Source organism: Xenopus laevis, chromosome 3S (assembly GCF_017654675.1).
Source record: "Xenopus laevis strain J_2021 chromosome 3S, Xenopus_laevis_v10.1, whole genome shotgun sequence".
Classification (NCBI taxonomy): Eukaryota; Metazoa; Chordata; class Amphibia; order Anura; family Pipidae; genus Xenopus; species Xenopus laevis.
Window position 1 is genome coordinate 30,723,885 of NC_054376.1, and position 24,487 is coordinate 30,748,371.

Genomic DNA, 24,487 nt, shown 5'->3' on the forward strand with positions numbered 1-24,487 from the left:
AACGTTTTCCCCATGACAGTATCCCTTTAAGAATATGCCTGTCATTGACTTCTATGGAAGCTTAACAGGCCTTATCTGACAAAGCTTGAAAATCCCAGTTTCTTAAATTCCCTAAAAGTCAGGCTGAGAATTACTATTGTCTACGGTAAATAATATGTTTTTATGTTCAAAAAATATATTTTTCCCTTATCTCTTAGTTAGCACCAAATGTATTGAAGGAAAATGTTGATTGGTAGCTAATGTATGTCATTTCTTTCCTTCCAGGGCTGTCTATTCCTTCCCCGGAGCAAGGTCAGTGAGGTTTCCTATAGTCCAGAGGATACCAGCAAGTTTATATTTCAGGTTATTCCAGGTAAGATGCAGTTGGGATGAAATTGAGATGCTAATATAATTTGGAATCTGTGTTGTATTCCTTAGTTAAGAGATTCTGGGTCTTACAGCAGAAACATAATTATTATAATACAGTGCATGGAAGAAGCATGGCTCTCTCTTATTGTCAGTTGTATGTTGTGTTTTAACTGTGGAATGATCTGCGTTTCGTGTTCATTTGATGGATGAAGTATCTTTCAGAAAATATTCTGATGTGTCCACCTGGTTGTCCTCACTGTTATCTACTGACACCTGCTTTTTTCCAGTGGCATCTTTTCCTTGTATGTTATCTGGCCAGTAAGCATCCACTGGTAGATGCTGCTCCATGTCAATCCAATTCTGGTCCTGTGCTTCCTCTGGCTGATGAAAGTGTTGGCCATCAGAATGAGTCATGCTTGGTATTTTGCGGATTTTATATAAATGTCTTCTATTTTACCTTAAATTTCTCCCATCACTTGTTTTAACCTCATAAGAACGAGGTGAGACTAGGTGTAGCACTTGTGCTTTTTCATACCAGGTAGATCCATTCCAAATTCTGACCTCATCTCCAATGTGCAAATGTTCAAGTGGTTTTGTACTTGTAACGGTCGGCACCCAACACCAGAACAAATGCCAAGCGCACTGTAGTGTGATCGCCTTTGGCCTCGGGAGGAGCCCTCAGCTACTTGGATGCCACCTGGACTTAAACGAGAGGTGCAAGGCCAGATGTTCTTTGTAGGCAGAGGGGCACTACTGTTAGCGAGAGTCTTTGGGCAGAAGGTCGTAGTACAAGGCGTTAGGCAAATAGAGTAGTCAGATCAGGCCGGGTCGGGGCAGGCAGAGAATAAACGTAGTCAGGCAGGCAAGGGTCAAACCAGGAAGTCAATCAAAGGGTTAAGGCAGAATCGGCATCAGATATCAGGCAAGGGGTCAGGATACAGAAAGTAGAATCGTCAAGAACAGGTTGGGGTCACAACAGGTAATCAAAACAGGTTTTCAGGAACAGGAATAGCAACAGCTAAGCATCAGGAACAAATCCTATCACGGGCAAAGCAGACAGTGCAATGGCCCTTTAAATACCCATAATGCTTCGCGCCATTGCACGCTGATGTCACACGTCAGCACGCCTATAAAATAACAGAGACGCTCCCTTAGATAACCGGCGCATCAGGAGGAGAAGACTGGAGTGGCGGGCGTCCCCACTGAGAGCCCGGCGGGCGTCCCCGCCGGCCCGCTAGACCACCAGTGTGAGCTGCTTTTGTTACAGTACTTTTAGCATAATTTTTCTTTTGTCTCTCACTCAATGTCAGACTGGCCCACCGGGATACCAGGAAAACTTCCAGTGGGCCCAGGTATCAGAGGGCCTCTTGCTTCTAACCATTTGGCCTATTTCATGGTCATTCCCTATTTCTTTATGGGCACAAAGAGGCTTAATAATGGAAAAAATAGAGTATAGCATGCAGAGAAAAGAGACTAGGAGAATAAAGAGATTCATTGAAGAGAACAGGTATAAAAGTTTGGAAAGTGGACTCTCAACCTAAGGTTTTCTGGTGGGCCCCTGGCATCCCAGTCCAACACTGCTCTCACTCATGTTTTGTTTTTGCCTGTGCTGCTTATGTAAGGTCTTATCATTGTGGTAAAACTTAAGCTCCTTTTGTATGTATTTGTCTGGCAAGGAATAATTGTGCTGAACATTTGCCTCCTTCCCGGGCTGTTGCTCTGTAGTTTCAGAGTGCCACCTCTGGGTCCTGACTTGAACGAACAGCTTTTTCAACTGTTTTATCATTTTTACGCCACAATCTGCAAGTCCATTACTCTGTGGGAATTTTGGGCTTGAAGTAACATGCTTGAATTCAAACTCTGTAAATCTTATGTCTCTGAAGGTTTTCATTTATCCAGGTCATGGTATATCTAGTAGAAGAAAATGTAGAGCCAGGGCCGTAACTAGGGGTAGGCAGAGTAGGCACGTGCCTAGGGTGCAAAGCTTGGAGGGCGCCAGGATTGTACCTTCCACTACTGCCTACCCCAGTCCAGGCCTCTGAATCCAGCTTGTTGCTGAGTGAATTACGCCTGTGTCAGTGCACGCACACCGGGAGGGGGTGACACTGTGGTTTAGCGCACATGCGTGCACTTGTGTGTGCTCGCATAGGCGCGCGGTCATGTAGTGGCTCGCGGCGGAGGGGCGATGTGGCCGGCTGGGTTGCCTGGGGCATCCAGCTGGCCTGGCCGGGCCCTGTGTAAAGCAACTGCATTTGCTGATTGATCATTGAAGACGTTTCACTACTCATCCGAGCAGCTCCTTCAGTTCAACTACTAGATATCTATGAATCTTACAAAGACTTTTCCTATAATTTGAAAACCATTATCTTACTTCTCTTGATATTCAATCTCTGCAGAAATGTGCTTTAAGTATTTTGCATGATGTTTTTTTAATTCTGGAACTTCTGGAAATAATTGGAGTATGCGTCTAATATTGCCAAATGCTCCTTTCCATTCAACATGAATATATCAACTCCAGTTGTATCCCAGGAACCACATGTCGTTTTTCTCTGTATTAGGGACTCCCTTGGAATTGCTGGAGCAAAGGTTTGGATAGACATGCAGCTTGTTACCACAGATCACATTTAGGGTGGTGGCTCCCCAGAATCAGTTGCCCCCCTTGGGCATGATTCAGCAGAAGAGGCAGGACAGACTCAATAGTGCTTAGTGCAACTATATGGAAGTGCAAAGTGTGTGTTTGCTTTTATTTTAACTCATTCATAAAGATTTTTCATACATTGCGCTACACTCAGATAAATGAGAAAACATTATTTTATGACATATCATGTGAAAACTTCAGGGGCAACATTCAATTAAAGATTCAATAAGATTCAATAGAGTTTTAATTTGATAAACAGTGCGATAAGCTTCTCTAATTGAGTTGTATGTGGGTCTGTGGGAAAATCTACAATTAAATTAGATGAGCCTTCCGTATCAACCTGAATCTTGCCCATATTTTGAAATCCACTGTTTTCTGACATTTTCTAGCACTTTGTACTCTACTGTCCTATTTACTTAGATTTAAAGGGCATGTAAAGTCTAAAATAGAATAAGGCTAGAAATGCTATATTTTGTATACTAAATATAAACATGAACTTACTGCACAAGCCTAATCAAACAAATAATTTATGCTTTCAAAGTTGGCTACAGGGGTCACCATCTTGTAACGTTTTTAAACATCTTTGCAAGACTTAGACTGTGCACATGCTCAGTGTGGTCTGGGCTGCTTAGGGATCATCATAAACAAAGCTGCTTGAGTTCTGCATGGCTGGGAAGTAAGGCGGGGGCTCCCCCTGCTGTACATAAGTATGATTGTTTCCCTGCTCAGCAGTTAGGGACCGTCTGACAATTCCTATCCACAGCAGTAAATGAAGGGAGAATTTCACTGCATACAGTCAGGTTTCTTATAAAAACAGTACACATTTTTTAATTAAAGTATATTGGAGATAGGTTTCTTTTTCATTAAAGAAAGTAAAAATGGGATTTTATTTTTTTGCCTTTACATGCCCTTTAAGTATTTGAAAGAAGAGCAATGCCTATCATTTGATGAAATGAACCTTTAGTTGTTCTGTTTAGCCCCTTATGTTTCAGTTATGGTTACAGTGCTAGGTCCTTGGACGGGTGATGATGGCACTGTTAATATTTAATGCTGAAGTGTTACTTTTTTAAACCATGATCACAGGAAGACTATTACTCATTAGAACGTTTAGATGCTGTAGTCAGCAGTTAACATAGAAAATAGCAAAAGACGGCATATGGTACAATTACGTGTATGGAGAGCAACACTGAGAAACTCACTTTGCTGTCATTGCCTGAGTCAAGAGATCATTTAAAACAAGAAACCACTTGCAGTCTCAAATGGAGCTGTCTCTACACCCAAAAATCACAGAATATGTAGTTAATCATATGCAAAATTCAGCTTTATGAATTTGGTTTTATTTAGGTTCTATATCAGACATTACAAGTATACAATATAATTCATGACTTTGATAACTGGTATTGGCTCTTTGATCAAATTCTTGATTTTATGGTTTGACAGCAACCTCCGTGGAGCAGAACAAACCCGTCCCAGATCCTTACGTCCTGATGGCAAACTCGCAGGCTGAGATGGAAGAGTGGGTGAAGGCCATTAAAAGAGCAGCAGGGTTACCATCTGGAGGTAAGACAAACAATACACACAAATACAGTCACCAAGAAACTCTATCTCCAGCTTTTGGTAGAATGATGCAGTCCAGGCGGGTGCATGTGGACTGGATGTAGCCCTTATTAAGGGGTTTTTCTTATTCATGCCATCAGACGTTCCAGAGTCATTGTTTAGATATACATTATCCTCAGGACAAACACAACCATATTTTGGTGTGATTACAAATTAAAGGTCCCTCCAAATCTTCATTTAGAATTTTTTGCTCTACTTGTACCTATTTGTACTCTTGGGCACCCCAAGAATTTCTAGGTCTGCTTCATTATTTGTTACAACCCTGGCTATATCTGGAGTCATGTATAATCGGTCTCATGTATAAAACTTTATTTGGAGATGAAGTGCTTAAGAATAGTATAGCTAAAACGAACTTTCTGGGTGGAGTCACGTTTTTATATCAATTTCACTATAACAAATAAAGGCTTTTGTATTAGAGGCAGTTATGGGCAGGCTGCAGTAAGCCTAGAGAACAAAAACCACAGTTCACCGTGACCTAGAAAATCTTTGCAAACAGTAAAGCCTAAGGTATTTGGTAGGGCAGGGTGGGATCTTGGCTGCCTTCCAGACTTTAAGATGAGGCTAATTGGTAAACAACAGTAGATAGGCAGGGTTACTATAATATTATGTTTATGGTCTGTTTCGCCGTTTGCTTTGCTGTTTTTTATCATTGGTCAAGGAATGAGTCTGACAATAAGACCTAAGTATAAAGCAGACACCGGTTATCTTTATACAGGAGCAATGATGCCTGGTAAATTGAAAGAAATAAATAATGAAAGAAAAGTACAATTAGTAGGAGAGATAGATAAATACTATATGGAACTGAGAAATGTTTTAGATGTGTTGAAACAATGTTTATTACAGAAAGGTCTTTGATACTTAGTAAGCAACAGAACTGCTCTGGGGTCTGCATGTAGCTGACCCACACCCCACAAGCAACAGTTATATTAGGAAATATTTGAAATGTGTCATTTATGCAGCACAAATTGCCAACAAAGCAGTATCTACTGAAGGAATAGTACTCAATGGCAAGGGACTGTGGTTGTGGAATAGCAGGTGCAATAAGGAAAAATAAAAATATAGTAAATAGTCAATGAAAAAACTAGTAAAAGTGGGGAATGGACTGTGGTTATGGACACCAAGGTATAGAAGGATGATGTGGTGACTGTAGCAGTGGATAATAGCTTCTGAGAGGGGAATGTGACAGTGGGATAGCATGCACTGGGTAAGGGTAAAATGTTACCTGTAGTAGCAGTGGTTATAATAGTTACAGAGTTACATAGTTATAATACAGTTGCTGTGAAATAGCTAGGGTAGAAGGAGGGATTCTGTCTACCGTAGCAGTGTGACAGTGGGATTGCACGTATAGAAGGGAGAGATGGTGCCTATAGTAACAGTGGGATAATAGTCTGGGAAGGGAGTGTGACTGTGGGATAGCAGATATAGTAGGGAGAGATGGTGCCTATAGTAACAGTGGGATAATAGTCTCTGGGAAGGGAGTGTGACTGTGGGATAGCAGGTATAGTAGGGAGAGATGGTGTCTATAGTAACAGTGGGATGATAGTCTCTGGGAAGGGACTGTGGCTGTGGGATAGCAGGTATAGTAGGGAGAGATGGTGTCTATAGTAACAGTGGGATAATAGTCTCTGGGAAGGGAGTGTGACTGTGGGATAGCAGGTATAGTAGGGAGAGATGGTGTCTATAGTAACAGTGGGATGATAGTCTCTGGGAAGGGAGTGTGGCTGTGGGATAGCAGGTATAGTAGGGAGAGATGGTGTCTATAGTAACAGTGGGATGATAGTCTCTGGGAAGGGACTGTGGCTGTGGGATAGCAGGTATAGTAGGGAGAGATGGTGTCTATAGTAACAGTGGGATGATAGTCTCTGGGAAGGGAGTGTGACTGTGGGATAGCAGGTATAGTAGGGAGAGATGGTGTCTATAGTAACAGTGGATAATAGTCTCTGGGAAGGGAGTGTGACTGTGGGATAGCAGGTATAGTAGGGAGAGATGGTGACTGTAGTAGCAATGGGATAATTGTCTCTGGGAAGGAACCGTGGCTGTGGGATAGGAGTTTTTCCCTTCAATTTCTCTCAGTATATGTGTTACGAAGTTGTTGTTTTACAACATTTAAATGGCCGAAAGATGGACAATTTTATTTTACATAAATAATGTATTTTACATAAATAATGTAGTGTTACAAGTTCATCTGAATAGATCTACCTCTTTTCTGACCTTTTTACGCAGTGTACTGGCTGGATCTAATTGTTACATTATGTTTTTATTAAAATTTACACAATATTTTACATTCTATTTTTATGCAGCTGTGTTTGGCCAATGCCTTGGGCACACTATAGCCTATGAAAAGAAATATGGAAGGCATACAGTTCCTATTTTAATAGAGAAATGTGCAGACTTTATCAGAGAAAAAGGATTGAATGAAGAAGGAATATTCCGGCTCCCTGGTCAAGACAATCTGGTGAAACAACTGAAGGAAGCTTTTGATGCAGGGGAGAGGCCTTCATTTAGCAGGTACTTCTTCAGTTTCAAGCTGTGGTTGTTGGATTTTACAGTTTAAGGTCTCACTGAAGGTCCATTAGTGCCATAGCTTCAAAAATACCTAGGACAGTAAACATGTTTCTACTCCAAATCTCATCCTAATGGACCTTCAAGCTGGACCTTTAGGTGTATCTGAGTATATCTAAGAGAAAAGATAGACTTTTTACCTTAACTGTGCTGCAGATTGCTCCAGGGGTGCCAGTCCCACAATTAGGGAACCACTTTTTTAAAGTATAATTTATTTTTAGGGGCCGATTCACTAACTTCGAGTGAAGGATTCGAAGTTAAAAAACTTCGAATTTCAAAGTTTTTTTTGGGCTACTTCGACCATCGAATGGGCTACTTCGACCTTCGACTACGCCTATCGAAGGATTCGAGCTAAAAATCGTTACACTATTCGACCATTCGATAGTTGAAGTACTGTCTCTTTAAAAAAAACTTCGACCCCCTAGTTCGCCATCTAAAAGCTACCGAAGTCAATGTTAGCCTATGGGGAAGGTCCCGATAGGCTTGGCTAACTTTTTTTGATCGAAGGATATTCCTTCGATCGTTGGATTTAAATCCTTCGAATCGTTCGATTCGAAGGATTTAATCGTTCGATCGAAGGAATAATCCTTCGATCGGTCGATCGAACTATCTGCGCTAAATCCTTCGACTTCGATATTCGAAGTCGAAGGATTTCAATTCCTAGTCGAATATCGAGGGTTAATTAACCCTCGATATTCGACCCTTAGTGAATCGACCCCTTGATGTTAGGGACATAACTGATTATGAGGCTTCCTATTTTTTTAAAAAAATGTAGTATCTTTCAAGCTTATTCTTTTATACAAAGGGTCTATCAACAGCATTATCATAATCATCATATCATAGCATGAACTTCTTGGAGGCGGAGAAAAGGTAGAAAAGGTGCAATAGTTTGGAGCAGGTCTCAGCCTTAGAAGTGTAGCTGAGAAATCCTCTTTTTAAAAGGAATCTCAAAGATGACATGATTGTTACTATTTTACCAGGACAGTCCCCAAACCTAAGCAAATATATAATTTATCCATATACAGAGAATAAGGTTCTAGCAGCCAGATGTATCTACTGAGCCCTTACATGGCTATTCTGCCTTTAATTCTAAAAAACAATTAATCCTACCTGAGATGTTTCATTATTGCAGCCAGTGACTGGTCTGTTAGTAACTTCTCCAAACTAAAATGGGATGCCAACAATTGCCTATAATAAGAGACACCATAAAAATGTTTTGGCATGGCTTGTACCAAGAATTAGCCAAAGGATGGGCAGGGTAATGACTCTGAGGCCATATACTTGGGAGACACAATGGAAAACAAATGATAGGAACTTACTGTACTTCTTCACATATTGCTGAGAAATGGTGGCCCAATTGAAAGTGCTAAACTAAGGGGCTTCTGTGCTTGGTTCCCCCTTGAAAACCTATGTAGCCATAGAATTACTTTAAAGGCAACTATATACATTGCATGACATATCTTAGCTTTTGGGATTCTTTAAAGTGCTCTTAGGGGCAGATTTATCAAGGGTCGAATTTCGAAGTGTAAAATACTTCAAAATTCGACCATCGAATTAAAATACTTCGTATTCGAATATCGAAGTGGAAGTATTTTTCACCGAATTTGGCCATCTAACGATCGAAGTAAAATTGTTCGATCGTACCATTAAATCGTTCAAATCGAACCATTTGAACGATTTTAGCGTACGATCGAACGGTTTTACTTTGATGTGCGAAGACTTAGAAAAATGGAGAAGTATTGAAGTCGAAGTTTTTTTTAAAGAGACAGTACGTCGATGATCGAATGGTCGAATATTCGAACGATTTTTACTTCAAATCGAAGTAAATTCAAAGTCATAGTATCCTATTCGATGGTCGAAGTATCCAAAAAACTACTTTGAATTTCGAATTTTTTTACTCGAAAATTCCCTCGAATTCACTTCGACCCGTGATAAATCTGCCCCCTTAGTTGGACCTGTTACCCCAACATAAAAATCTGTATAATAAAAGTCCTTTTCAAGTTAAACATAAAATCAAAATTCCTTTTTTTGTTAAAGCATTCATAGCTGTTGTAAAAGCATTTAAAAATCTCAGCTGTCAATCAAATATTGCTGCCCATCCTCTATGCCTTAGGCATAGGGGCGGAGCAGGCAACTATTTTCACTTTCCATTCAGCACTTCCTAGATGTCACTGCACTCCCCACATTTCCCCTTTCTCTTTATCATTTAATTGTGTAGCCAGGGCATGGGGATGGACATCAGGTCCCCCATTCTGGTGCACAAACAAGACTTTGAGATGATGCAAGGCTTGTCTTAATAACAGTGTCCACAAAATGGCTCCTGCCTGCTTGCTATAATTATGAGTTCCCAGACCGAACAAAACAAGATTGAAATAATTTATATAGTGTAATTAAAGTTTATTTTGCTTGACTAATGTCATAAAATAGTATTTGGAATATTTTTTGGGGGGCAACAGGTCCCCTTTAAACACAAACATTTGCCTTTGTAGTTAATCTCAAATGATTTAAAAGTCCAACAGACTTATATGGTATTTGGCTTATGTCACCTATACATCACACCTGTGGACTCCAAACCAGCATTTTGACACTGACATATCTTTTTTCCTTTCCCAGTGATACAGACGTACACACAGTGGCATCCTTATTTAAACTATACTTGCGGGAACTGCCTGAGCCAGTAATACCTTGGCAACAGTATGAGGATTTTCTCTCCTGTGAGAAAACGATAACCGTTGATGAAGAAAAGGTAAGATGAGTTTTGGTTGCCCCATATCCCTTTAAGGGTAGAGGCACACAATGCTATTTGGGGAGATTAGTAGCCTAGCGACAAATCGCCTCTTCTTCTGGCGACTAATCTCCCAGAAATGCCTTCCCGCCTTCTAGAATTTAAATCGCCAGCGGAATGGCCAGAATGACAAGGAGTAGCCACAGGGCATCCAAAACTGGTAGGCCCCTTATTAAAGGTTGAATTTTTGTGGTTTTAGAGATTTTTGAAACCACAATTAAACTCTATGTGGCCATTTATTGCCATTCCAATTTCATTTTTTTTTCACAAATCTCTAAAAATTTGTGTATTTTTGGTGAAATTTTTATAAAACACTAAGGGGGTTATTTACTAAACTCCAAAAGCATAAATCCTGAAAAATTTGATTTTCTAGCATAAAATCAGACATTTAAAAAAATCATGAATTTATTATACCCCGAGGATGGAAAAAGTCAGAATCAGAAAATCCGGCATCTCACACCTGTCGAGGTTGCATATAAGTCAATGGGAGAAGTCCCAATCATTTTTTGATGTGCGCTGGTTTTCGTGCAATACCCCGATGATTTCGGAGTTTTCAGGTGGCAAATCAAAAACAAATAGTGATCGCAAACCACATTTTCAGGAAAATCTAATCATAAATAAGCAGAAAAAAATCTGTGTGTGGATATAATCTGAGATAAATAACCCCGTAAAATTCCAGATCTATTAAGTGAAAAAACTCTAATAAAAAATTCAACAGGTTGAATTAGTTGAGGTCCTATAGAGGTTGGAGCTGCGCTGATCCGATTGCACCATTTTTAATCAATTTCATAGGGTTTTTCCACTAGCTATTGTCCAAACCCCCAAATTTCTAAATGGTTTAGAGGTACAGGTATGGGATCCGTTATCCGGAAACCCATTAGCCAGAAAACTCCGAATTATGGAATGGCCGTCTTCCATAGACTCAATTTAATTCAAAGCATCCAGATTTTTTAAAACAATTTCCTTTTGCTCTGTAATAATAAAACAGTAGCTTGTACTTGATTCAAACTAAGATAATATTAATCCTTATTGGAAGCCTTACAGAAAGATCCGTTATTCTTGAAAACACCAGGTCCCAAGCATTCAGGATAACAGATCCCATACCTGTATTCATATTTTTTTGCACATCGTTTTTTTTAGCTTTTTTTTGTCATTCGTGCTTTTTATACTCAGATCTTTTAATAACTTTCATGACTTTCATGGTTTTAGAGAAATAGAGTTTAATAGTAGTTTCAAAAACCTCTGAAACCAATAAAATTGGTCTCTAATTCTTTTAAATCACGAATGCCATGAAAGCTATTCAAAGATCCAAATTTTCTGCAAGAACACAAAAAAAAAACACTGAGCGATGCGCAAAAAAATACAAATATCTCTAAAACCTTTTTAAAATTCGAGATTTTGGATAATTACTATCAAAAAAAATTCGAAAACCTCTAAAAGTCTGAATGGTTAACTTCTGTGGGACCTCAACTACTTGTACTTGGAGAAGTTTTGTATTAGAGGTTTTTTTTGTGTTTTTTAGAGAAATAAACAACCAAAAAGTTTTATGATTGATATGATTTGTGAAAAAAATAGAAATGCAAAACTCTAGAAAATTGGCATCATAAAATCTTGGCCAACTCATTAACATTGAGGAACAGACAGTAATTAGAACCTCTAAACATTTTGGGGGCCTGAAAAACAATTTGCTGTGGGGCCCAGTAATGTCTAGTTACACCACTGATACATACTGATACATACTGTACTGTGTTAGTTGGATCTGTCATATTGTTGCCTTAGCTAACACAATGACCATTGACCATTATTATCACCTACAGCCAATGCACAATATTTTCCCATTTTTGTTTCAAACTGTGCTACGTGTTCTAGAGAATTTTCTGGCCCCTCTGCTGCCTCATGTTCCATTTGGGCAGGACATACCAACTGATGTGGATGAATCCATGTAAACAGGGGAGATTATTTTGACCACAAAGGTTTTATAGAAGGTTTCACAATGAAGCTCTTAGTCCAGCTAGTGAACAGAATTGAAAACTATCATTTCGGCTGGTTGGAAGCATCCAAGAATTGAAACATTGTTTTTATGCATTAAGGTATTACTGAAAGTGTGTATGTCATTGGTTACAGGGGCATGGAGAACTGATGGACCAAATTTCTATCCTTCCAAAGGAGAACTGCAACCTGCTCTGTTTCATTTGCAGGTACATTCTCTTGATTCAAAGTTATAAATGACTCTTCTGAAATGGGCACAATTGGGTAATACTCTTCTGCCCCAGCAGAACTGGGCTTGCAAGATGTATTATGAATCTGCTAAAAAATTCTAATCTGAAAATACTCCAGCTAAACCCTGTTGAAATGTAGAAGTCAATAACAGATGGTCCCTTTAACAATTGGAACGTGTTTTTGACCTTCAGGATTCTCAATAGTTTCAGAGTCTTTTGATTTTTCCGGGGCGGCAATTCGATAAAGTCAAGTTTTCAGAGCGACAGTTAGAGAAATTGACGCTTGATTTTGTTCTAGAAGTTTTATTGGTAAATTAAAGGGATTCGGGTTTGGGAGTTTGGACAAATTTATTTTTAATAAAGTGTGAAAAAGAAGAGTTTTAGTAAATAACCTCCTAAATGGGTGCAAATCAACATATTCTAGTTGAATAAGTTAATTTTTCACTGGACAGTCAGTTAAAAAATACAGGTATATAACACAGAAGAAAATCACTAGCGACGGGCGAAATTATTAAAAAAATTTCGGGGAAAAAATGGGCGCCGGAGTAAAAAAAACGGGCACTTTTCGCCGTTTCGCGAATTTCGCCGGCGAAGCGAAACGGCGCAAATTCGCCCATCACTAAAAATCACTATACAAGAGTTAACCGTAACCAATATCCCTAGATGTTTTCATTTTCTGTCTGATCCATTTTAGCACTTTGTTTTCTACATTAACAATAGATAGACAATTGCTCTTGTATTTTTCCCAAGTTCCTCAGACATTTATAATTAATAATTAAAGAGCACGTCATCTAAAGAGTTTCCATTAAATGAAAGTTCTGTCTGTTTCTGCCGCTTGGAGGAGACCTGCCGCAGTGTCTGGAGCACAATGTAACTGTAGAAAGCTAATGCTAGAATTCTGCCACGACAGGTTTCTTTTTGAGGTGCAGCAGCATTCTAGTGTAAACAAGATGAGCGTGGATAATTTGTCCATGGTAATCGGAGTGAACCTTCTTAAACCACAAACAGAGGATCCGGAGGCCCTCATGAGAGGTAGGAAACATTATGGTCTGCCAAAACACACCACTATGACTTCAAGAATCCTGTATAGGGCTTGTATAGTGGCAGTGTTGGACTGGCCCACCAGAATACCAGGAAAACTCCCGGTGGGCCAGGTGTCAGTGGGCCCTCATGCTGCTTAACTTTTGGCCTATTTCATGGCCATTCCCTATTTATATGAGAAAAGAGGCTAAATATGTGGAATAATAGATTATAGTATGTAAGAAAAGAGACTAGGAGGTTGAGTGAGGAGAGGAAGAATAATAGTACTGAGGGTGGGCCCCTGGTCTAAGGTTTTTTGGTGGGCCCCTGGTGTCCCAGTCCGACACTGTATAGTGGTAGGACAATTGTTGACAGGGCAACCCAATGAGCATACAGAGAAAGAATAATAACACAAGAGGATTCACAACACAACAGCCAGTGTGCATAATGGTGCCAGAGTTGCATAAGCCACATACATTTATTTATTCTTTTGTTGCAACTGAAGTGCAGTGTTTTGTGTAGACTGCCGTGGAATCCTGGTTTGGAGGAGGTTGTACCAGATATAATTAACTAGTTAATGTTAATTCATATAAATACGTTACATACTCCACTGTTATCCATATTCTCAGGGGGTGTTGGTCTGTGCATTTTGAAAAAAGAAAAATATAATAATGATTAGCAATAAATAATAGTCATAAAACTGTCTACATATAGGTGCTCCTCAGATCCAGAAGTTAATGACAGTGATGATAAGCCACCATGAGAAGTTTTTTCCTAAAACTAATGACCTGCCTGAGGAACCAGCAACCCAGAAGAGTGACCCCAGGAAGGTGCAACTCCCACGCAGTTCGGTTGGATGGGATGCAGCTGAAGAAATTGTGTCTCCCGGAGCAGAGCAGGCCAAAGTAAGACTGGTGAGATGGTAATGTGTTTAAAAAAAAAAATGAAAGTAAGGTGAATGTGAAGAGGTCTTTTAGTCAAGACTAACATTGATTATATCCTCAGGATTAATTCAGTTATGTTGCTATTCTAATAAGGTTTTTTATGTAATCCCTTTTTTTAAACGTTCATGTCCTTATAATGATATATTTACCGTAAAGGGGATAAATCATATCTTATAGTTGATGTCTTACTTACATCAGGCTTATTCGTTTATTTAGAAAGACACATTTGGTTCCCGTGGCTCCTCCACATCAGAAGATGGATTGGTATCCTTAGAAGATGATGTCTCTTTGTTAAGTGACACATCAGGGTCCTGGAAAGCGATTCCAAGGAAAAGAACACAGACTCTGCCCATAACAAACCTGCCGTCGATGAGTAAACATATGGATAGTAATATTAGTCCCAAAGGGGCACTGTTTGGTGGTGACTTTTGGTCTTCACCGTCCAAGACTTCAATAATGTCTTCTTCTCCCGGACACAAGAGGACCCTGTCAGAAGAGTTAGAACTTCACCGTAGATCAACTTATGATAATGCTTCATTTTTACAAGGTGGAAGCGATTGTTGCTCACTGCCTAGTATATCTTCCATGAGCAGCATGAACTCAGGAGATCATAAGGTTGCCCAAAAAATGCAGAGTTTGAAAAATGGTATCAATAGCCCTGGGGCTGATGGTAAACAGGACAATAGCCAGGAAATGTCCCTCAAACTAATGGAGCTGCAAATGGAAAGGGAAAAAGAAAGGAAAGAGCTAGAAGAAAGGATTCACAGGTAACAAAAATGCATTTTGTATGTTTTAATATCAGCATCTACTGATCCTTTACAGGATACCTAGGGGGTTTGGTGCAATTTTCAAGCAAACCTGACTTTTTGTATAGCTACTGTGCAAACAAAGGCACTTTATGCCTTTACCTGATGGCAGCGTTGTCCTTTAACGGCTGCTTCATGCATAGTTCCGTTCATTTGGGTGCTTTGTCCTTAAACCTACACAATGTTACCAGGTAAAAGGTTAATCCCTCTTGCAATTGTATTTTCCATTCCAAATTGTCCCCACTTTTGTTAACTGCATTTCATCAATACTACATCTGCATAAACACAAAGGTAGTTATGTCTTTACCACTAGTAATAGAAGACATAAGGGGTCATTTACTATAAGGGAAGCAGTGTATATAATGTTCATGTGTGTGCCCCAGCCTGGCAGCCAACTGGGAGATCCCTTTCAGTCCAGAGGGCAGAAAACTTAAGATATTTTTCTTCAAAAACACTATTGTTTAACTCATCCAGAGCATGGTTCCTGTTAGCCTGCACCCCTAGATGTGGAAAGAATTTTTTATGGTATGGGTGCCCTTTAAAGAATTACCCATTCACAATTGCATTAGTACATACCATTTCTTTCTTCTCTGCTATTGATTTCTATAGGGGTGGTCAAACAACAGGCATAACGTTTGTCCTTAACTACCCACGAGACGTTTGCTCTCAGTGGCAGACTTTCAATTTGTAACTGCTGATTGTTTGCTATGGGTAATTAGAAGTGGAGCAAACTTTGCACTTGTTATTACATTACTCTCTAGCCTAGTTAAAGCCCCCTCAGAGGTGAAACCTTTGGTGAGAGCCCTCTCTTAGTTCATTACAAGGTTTGTAAAAAAACTTTGAAGACAATGCTGGAGTCTCTAAAACTCTAATGTACAGGCCAAGTATGAAATATGACTAAGTGCCTTGTAGGCACGAAACATGTTAAGCTTTATGTGGTTGTTATCTGAATAAGGTTTTTTTTTACGTGTTTACACTTGGCCTGTATGCTGGAGTTTTTGAGAGTGCAAATCCAGTATTACTTCTACAATGTTCTGCATCCCTAAGATGAAGGTTTGGAGCTGGGCACCTAAACTCAGATTTATATAATTGGGGGATCAATTCTGGATGCCTGTAAAAAGTCAGCCATTCAGCCATAGTTCCAAGAATATATAGAACAGAACAGCAAATAAGTATTCACCCCTAAATCCAACTCTATTTGACCTTACTGCTAAGCTTCCAGTATTATCTAGAGTAAATAAGCATTTTTGACAAACCTCTCTCTCTAACCTTGAGTCATCAGGCCTTGATGAGCTTGAGCACCCCCAGCCGTTACTCCAAGTAAGGATGGTCAGTCTTTGACCCTCCAGCCTTTGGCAGTCTGTGGCATATTGCTGTTGTTCACCCAGATATAGAGGACCACGGAGTGCCAGCCTAGGTGTACAGTATAAACAGCCATACAAGCAAAGATCCCACAGCCAAGGGACTATAACATCTGTTTGGATATGGGGAATTTTGACAAAAGAAACTAGACAGATTATTGGTTCTAGGCTCATACCTAACTGATGTTTGTATAATAACTCTGTTTTAGCCTTGAGAAAGAAAACTATGAAACGTGGAAAAAGGTGGTACAGTTACATGAAGATTTGGAGAAAGAAAAGAACAAGCAGAAGGCTCTGGAAATTACTCTACAGAATGTTGAGCGATCTCGAGATGATGCAGAGAAGAGAAATAAAATCCTGGAACAGGAAATCCAAGGTTTTGTGAGAGCCATGGCCTTGTCAAGCACCAAGCCAGAATAAACATGCCATATCTGTCTTGTCTATGCACATAAACAGTTAGAAAAATGGATTATAATGGGGAATTCCTAAGAGACTTCCTGCCCATCAAGTTTTAAAGTTAAAGTTTTCCTACCAGTGGGCAGAACTAAAACTGGTCAAGCAGGTCAGTTTTTTGGGTCCTAGTAAAATACAGTACAGGATAGCCCTAAATGAGTCAACATTATACTCCACCATTAAGTGCACACTGTGCTTTTTTATTTTTTGTGTCACTGGGGGAGAAACTCTTTCATAAAGACGACACCCTCAGGCAAGAACATACATTCTGGATTGCAGGAATCGGTGTCTTTCTAAATGGCAAAAGCACAAGGTGTTACACACAGAGGAATATTACACCAATGTTCATTATTTCAGACTGTAGCCCTATGAGTGTCTTTGCTTCAGATATCCTTTCATTCTGTATATTCATGGTCCAGTTCTGAAGACTTGCTACTCTGATGTTTTACAAGACTGTATTCTAAACACATAATCACATAGTACTACAGCTAAGGAGGAACCTCATAGGATTTTTGCTTGGATGAACTTTTATAAGAACAAATGGAAAATATGTATTTGATGACGGCCTTGTTACAGGCACAAATAATTGCACTTGATACAAGGCCTGACTGCTTGACTCCTACATGTGAAGAATTACATTTCTTATTTGAGGTGTATGTTCATGGATGTTCATGGATCATAGTGTTCCCAGGCTTCAGAATATGTTATCACTATAGAATAATGCTTTATTATTATAATACCATGGTAAAAGGCTTTTCTGGCTCCACCTCTTGCACACGGACTCGGGAACCAATATATATAGAAAGGGCCTAGCCTGGAACATGTAGTGTTCTTCATTTTCCCAAATAAATTATTGCTATTATTTGCAGTCTAAGGCTACTGCTGTGGATTTGTCCTGCACTTCAATTTTTCTTCTGACATGGACTCAGGAACACTTTCATTCACAGCTAAACTCTCAGTAATCTCTCACTAAGATAATAAATAAAGTGCAAGGTTTCACAGGTATCAATTGTCAATTATTGCAAATACTTAGGTATACGCCACCTCATACACATGTGAATACCGTCCTAGCCTCTGAATTAACATGAAAGTAATACAAGTAGGAGGCAGTCTCACACATGAAACGTTTATTGGGTGCACATATCAATCACACACATATCTAAAATGACAACAAAATGGTAAAAGTACTCCCTGGTCCCTGAGCTCCTCCTAGGGATACACACTCAACAAAACTTTTTTTCAGACACGGGTGGTATCACAAAAAACGTTTTCTATTTATAAAGTTTCTGTGACAATTGCAACAGTTTTATATCAAAAGAACATCAGTGTACATAACAAGGAGAACAAGGAGCGGATACACCTGCCAAAAAAAGAGAATGGCCCCAACATTTTGGCACAACGCCCTTTGACTAGAATCCCCTTGACAAAGTGCCGAAACATTGGGGCCATTCTCATTTTTTGGCAGGTGTATCCGCTCCTTGTTGCCTTTTGCTACATTGTATATAAAATTGGGCGGTATGTATATGTGTTTAATGTTATGTACGCTGATGTAATTTTGATATAACATTGTTGTAATTTTAACTTTATATAAAGAAAACATTTTTTTGTGATACCACCTGTATCTGAAAAAAACGTTTTGTTGAGTGTGCATACCGAACATATGGTATAGTGTATATCTGGTTTAGGGATGCACCAAATCCACTATTTGGGATTCCCGAATCCTTGGTGAAATATTAGGCTGAATACCGAACCGAATCTGAATTTGCATATGCAAATTAGGGCCAGGAAAGGAAAAAGTGGAAACGAAACATCACATGATTTCCCCATCTGCCCCTAATTTACATATGCAAATTCGGATTCGGTTCGGCCAGGCATAAGGATTCGGCCGAATCCGAATCCTGCAGAAAAATGCAGAATCCTGGCCGAATCCCGAACCGAATCCTTAATACGGTGCATCCCTAAATTGGTTACCCAATGTATGGGTAACGTAAGTTTTTTTTGCACCTCTTATATACTGCTAAAGAAATTTTTTTTTCTAAATTGTGTGCCCTCCATTTAACTATTCATGCTGAAACTACTTCACATTTTATGTCATTGGCCCCCTTCATCAGAGGAGGTGGGGTATCTTCAACTATTTTTTGAGGAAGTCCTATCTACTCTTTTGCACTTTGCCTGGTCTGAGTTGGCGAAGGAAAGTCTGGCGCAAGAGGTAACGTTCAGTAAAATCTGCATCTTAGTGAATTTGCGTAGTTATGCCCATTCGCCAGAGCGCAAATTTGAAAGGCGTTAGGGAGCGAAGTACCGCTAGAGTCTATCTCCTTTGCTAGCGAAGTTCCGAAATGACGTCACGCTGGCGAATTTTCGCCAACGTTTGTCACTTTGCCCTTTAGTAAATCTGCCCCCTAGTCTTGTCATTGTAGCTATGACTTGTGAAGTGCCACCAGGGTACTAAACCCTCTTTAATCCATGGTGGAGCCCAAACTGCTCAGATAGCTGGCCAACTCCTACATTATTTATCACAAGTCTATGGGAATGTCTTGCAATTCAGTATCAGTATCTGCCAATGCCACTCAAAATTAGTCCCATTTCTTTGTACACAAAGGCCATATTTAGGAACACAACTTGCAGAATACAACAGAATGTAAAGTATAAAAAGTGGGAATCATTCTAAACCAGCCAGAAGATGGCACTGCTGATTTAGATAACACTTTGTCAGACAAACTATTATTACTAGTAGAAATATTTGACAGCCGTTGGACCAACAGTGAAACATTAGCCAGTGACAAGACATAGAACTAATCCTGGAGAGATGTGAGATAGGGATGCCAATGCCTAGTGACCTCCTCTACAGATATGCAGCCCAAGCCCACCATCACTCACCTGCACTTTCCTCCCTTCGATTCCATTAGCAGCTTACCATTATGGCACAAGGGAGAAAGAGGCGCTGCAGAGTCTGTGTCCCTGAGAGGCAGGGCCCTGGCCCATATAAATGGACCTAATTGGGATCCCTGCTTCTGTGGGATACCGTCATCAAAAATTGTTTTTTTTTTGTCTTTAATAAAATGAACAGAAAAAGATCTGCCTAAAATGTGTGCTTGCATAGGTAAGTGACCTCATACAGACATGTCCACTACAGAGATCTTGTGAGTCTCCCTGATTTAACAACCCCACCAACCCGGTCATCTACAGTCACTGGGCTGTTAACCACCCTCTGTAATGTGCACCTTGTAAACTTTACCCCTGCTAGTGAAAAGCATTGAAATGGACTCAAACATCTTTAGGCTGTAGTCAGGGTCATAGCCTAGGTGTAATAATATATGGACAATTGTGTACAGGTGTGGTCAGGGGCAGAGCAGAAGTACTACCACGCTTTATGGCTACAGTATCGTCATATCAAAGTATTCAGAACACAGTGATTTCCGACCCTATCTAAAATCCATTGTTTACATAACTGCTAGATCCTCTTTAAAGGGGAGCTAAACTCAAGAAATGCATTAGTGCAATGTAGAAGAAGAAGGAAAAAGATTGGTCAATGGTCCTCGCTGGAATAATCCCGGGCAGTTGCAGTTTTCTTCTAATAGGAGCACCGGTCCGGGGTTTCAGGTAAGTACATGCAATCACTTGAGGTGCCTAACTTTTGGCACCCCCAAATAAAAAGACCTTTCCTTCTCCTTTAAAGGTAAAAGTGTCAACAACCCTATCCGTTAATTCAATTTCTATGCCCTTCTTGTAAAGTCAGTTAGCCCAAGGGTCATGGACTTTCTGGCTTTCAGAAAGATCTGGTGAGCCGAAAGCACAGTATTAGCAGTCTAAAGTGCTACTATGTTCTGACATAAAAATAGAACCCGTATGTAATTTGCAAAAGTGAAAATATACAATTCCGTTTTTGGGTTTAGAACAGGATAAATTAGCAGGCTGACTGAAGAAAGCCAAACAAGTCCAAGGCAATATTACCATTATTTTCTGACAACTGGATATATGCACTTCCAAAAAGACAAAAACAAAGAAACTTACGTGATGATAGTTTTCCTTTAAACCACTGCAAGGCCCCAGTGCCTCAAAACTAAATATAACTAGAAGATCTAGAAGGCCTTGTCCTTTGGTGATTATGCAATACAACATCACAAGCCTGTATTTTGTAAACATTCATTTTTTTAGCTCGAGGCTCGAACAAAATGCACTAATTTTAACAAAATGACACACGTTATCATATAACCTGGAAGTTAGACGCATACAAAAGGGGAAACATTTTTAATAAAAGAAAGATATAAAGGGCAGACGGCAGTAAATATTTAGCTCTTTCCCTTCTATTTATAGTAATGCTCTCTGCTCTGGACAGTACTAGATGAAATGAACCATTTTAATTGGCATTTCCTGTAATAAACAGTCATTACAAGAGCTGTTGGGAGTTCTGTTGACAGATGGCTGCGTGGTGTTGAGCCAAGGGAATTTTGTGCTGGAAGAATCCATTTGTGGTGCTGAGATTCAAAAAGCTGCAACTGAAGATTGCACCTTGTATTAGGCCGAGAGCTCTTTAGGTGGCGAGTAGTCTAATTCGATGGCCAGAGTATGATATATCTCGAAATTGGAATTAGAATTTTAATTTCGACCCTTAACAAATCTGCCCCTTAGTATGACGCAGGGAGTGATATTCTGAGACAATTTGCAATTGGTTTTCATTTTCTTTTATTTGTGGTTATTTAGCTTTTTTTTCAGCAGCTCTCCGTTTTGCAATTTTAGCAATCTGGTTTATAGGGTCCAAATTACCCTAGCAACCATGCATTGATTCGAATAACAGACTGTAATATCAAAAGGAGAGGGAAATGATAAAAAGTAACAAAAACAATACATTTGTAGCTTTACAGAGCATTTGTTTTTAGATGGGTCAGTGACCCCTATTGAAAGCTGGAAAGAAGAAGAAGGCAAATAGTTCATAAACTATAACAAATAAATAATGAAAACCAAATGAAAAGTTGCTTAGAATGGGCCATTCTATAACATACTGTACCTAACGATCAACCCATAAAATGTATTTTTAATCTCTCAAGCCATACCCTCACCCAACACGAAACAACACTCCTAGAAAAAGGACTATCATTCTGCCCTGTTAATACAACAAATATGTTTGACCTTTTCACAGATCTCAATTTATACATAAGGAAACTCACTCTGAAAAGACATTTCGCCATCAAAAAGAACCCCACCCTTTTCACTTCTGCCCCTCCAATAATCACAGATAATGACAACTTACCAATAGTCTTCACCAACCCCAATGAAATTCAGATTGAAAAATACATCATTACACAATTTAAAGGGAAATCCAGATTTTACCCCACTGCCTCTAAGGGTAACTTTATAGAAACCTTCTATTCCTTAGCTCTTGAGGACCTCCAGTCCCTGCAATCTCATACACCCACCATCAAACAAAATCTCACCTCTAAAGAAAGCTCTGCATTAAAATCTCTCCTTAAGAACCCAGATCTTGTAATTAAGCCCGCCGACAAAGGTGGTGGTATCGTTATCCTTAATCGATCAGACTATCTAGAGGAAGCGGCCAGACTCCTAGATGACCCTAAACACTACAATAAACTAACTTCCGACCCCACGATTACATTGAACAAAATACTCAAGGACTTTATTAACCAAGCTCTTCTGCAGAATATTATCACCAAAAATGAATGCAACTTCATTCTTAATTTTCACCCCAAAACACCCTTTTTTTACTATCTACCCAAAATACACAAAAACCTCCATAAACCGCCCGGACGACCCATCATCTCAGGTATTGATTCTATGACCAGCAACCTTTCCCGATTTCTGGACCAACATTTACAACCATTAGTAACAAACCTTCCATCATACCTTAAAGATTCACAACATCTCATACAATTACTGTCTCACATCTCTTGGTCCCCCGAATATCACTGGCTCACCTGTGATATCACCTCTTTATACACCAACATCCCCCACCAATTCGGCCTTTTAGCAATACAACACTTTCTCAGTACTCTTCCCCTCATGCCACATTTACAACAACAATTTCTTGCACAATGTACAGAATTTATACTCAACAACAACATTTTTTCTTTTAATGACAATTATTATCATCAGATTAGCGGTACTGCAATGGGGAGCTCTTTCGCACCATCATATGCGAACCTCACCATGGTTCAAATCATCCCTTCACCGAGAACATTGTCCTTTACAAACGCTATATTGATGATCTCTTCTTCATTTGGAAGGGGGACATCACACTCATCCCATCCTTCATACACTTCCTTAATACTAATAGAGCTGGCCTTCAATTCACCTCACAACACCATCCCACATCCATTGATTTTTTTAGACCTCACTATCTTCACAGAACATGATCAGATAAAAAACAAAACATTTTTTAAATCTGTAGATTCCAACTACTTCATCCACTTCAAAAGCTTCCATCATCGACCCTGGACTCAGAATACACCTTACAGTCAGTTTAGACGCATTTATAGAAACTGTTCCGATCACCACGATTATACCACACAATCCCAAATACTCATGAAAAAATTCTTAGCAAGAAAATACCCGAGAAAATTAATCAAAGACGCCTGTCATCAAGCAAAACAACAACCCCTTGATCCCTATACCACTACCATAATCAATACCCAATTCAATCCACCCCCCGGTTCATTACTCAATACAGTAAAGAACACCAGGGAATCAGATCCATACTTAACAAAAGATGGGAAATTCTACTTCAGGACCCATACTTAAGACCCCTACAACCCAACAAACCATTAATCACATACAGGAGAGCACCAAACCTTAGGAATTTATTAGCTCCCAGCAGGCTCCGCAATCCCAAGACCAACAACAACACACCTGATCAAGTACCACTGACATTGGGCTCCTGGTCCTGACACCACCCCACGCTGCTTAGCCTGTTCTTTTGTTTTCAATACCTCCAATTTCATGTCCACGGTTACCAATATCCAGTACTCCATAAAAAAACACATATCCTGTCAGTCTAAATTTGTAATTTACGTCATCACCTGTGCCTGTCATCTCCAATATGTTGGCAGAACCACACAAGAGGCCCGGAGCCGGATAGGTCAACATAAAAGGAATATTTTGAACAAATTCCCCATGCACAGTGTTTCACGTCACTTTCACTCAGCACACCAGAGCAATCCCGACACTTTCTCCATCACCCTTATAGATAATATCAATGAGACAGAACCGGCGGCATTTGAAAAACTTAAAAAACTTGAGATGAATTGGATCCAAACCCTAAAGACACTCGTTCCTGAAGGACTCAACGAGGTCTTAGAGAAAATTTATTAAATATTAACCCCCATAATCATATCCGTTCAGTTCCGTTAACACTTTTAGTCAGTCCTCTCTCTTGGTCACTCTTTTATGGTTCTTTTATATATATTTTTAACACATTTTTTACGTATTTACGACCTACAGTCTCATGTTTTTACTGTGAATAAACAACATATATTTCATTTTTGATTCCAATTTCCAATGTTTTAGAACATTGGAATAATAAATAAGGTGGCATATTGTATATTCTATATATCAATGTATTATATTTGATCACAGTATCTGATACTTTATGGATGTATGTTTTTGATTACAATTTTTAATATACGTTTTAGATAATGTTTTTATTATTCTGTATAAGCAACCTGTTTTGCTCCATATGGTTATTATTCAGGCATCATGCACTATGGCACTCCATTTTAA

The 24,487-nt window shown here is 39.4% G+C and overlaps 1 protein-coding gene across 2 annotated transcripts in view; it reads left to right on the forward strand.

Moving 5' to 3' along the window:
• The window catches only part of arhgap25.S (Rho GTPase activating protein 25 S homeolog), a 43,311-nt gene extending 25,690 nt beyond the window's left edge, over positions 1 to 17,621 (forward strand). Inside the window, exons 3-11 of one of the 2 annotated variants that reach the window (XM_018255166.2) lie at positions 265 to 352; positions 4,427 to 4,546; positions 6,904 to 7,111; positions 9,779 to 9,911; positions 12,075 to 12,148; positions 13,080 to 13,201; positions 13,904 to 14,103; positions 14,350 to 14,900; positions 16,510 to 17,621. In XM_018255166.2, the coding sequence (XP_018110655.1) occupies positions 265 to 352; positions 4,427 to 4,546; positions 6,904 to 7,111; positions 9,779 to 9,911; positions 12,075 to 12,148; positions 13,080 to 13,201; positions 13,904 to 14,103; positions 14,350 to 14,900; positions 16,510 to 16,720 (1,707 nt within the window). In that variant the 3' untranslated portion in view covers positions 16,721 to 17,621. The remainder of the gene's footprint in view (positions 1 to 264; positions 353 to 4,426; positions 4,547 to 6,903; positions 7,112 to 9,778; positions 9,912 to 12,074; positions 12,149 to 13,079; positions 13,202 to 13,903; positions 14,104 to 14,349; positions 14,901 to 16,509) is intronic. The other variant, XM_018255167.2, reaches the window with a different exon arrangement.
• Positions 17,622 to 24,487: the final 6,866 nt, after the last annotated feature.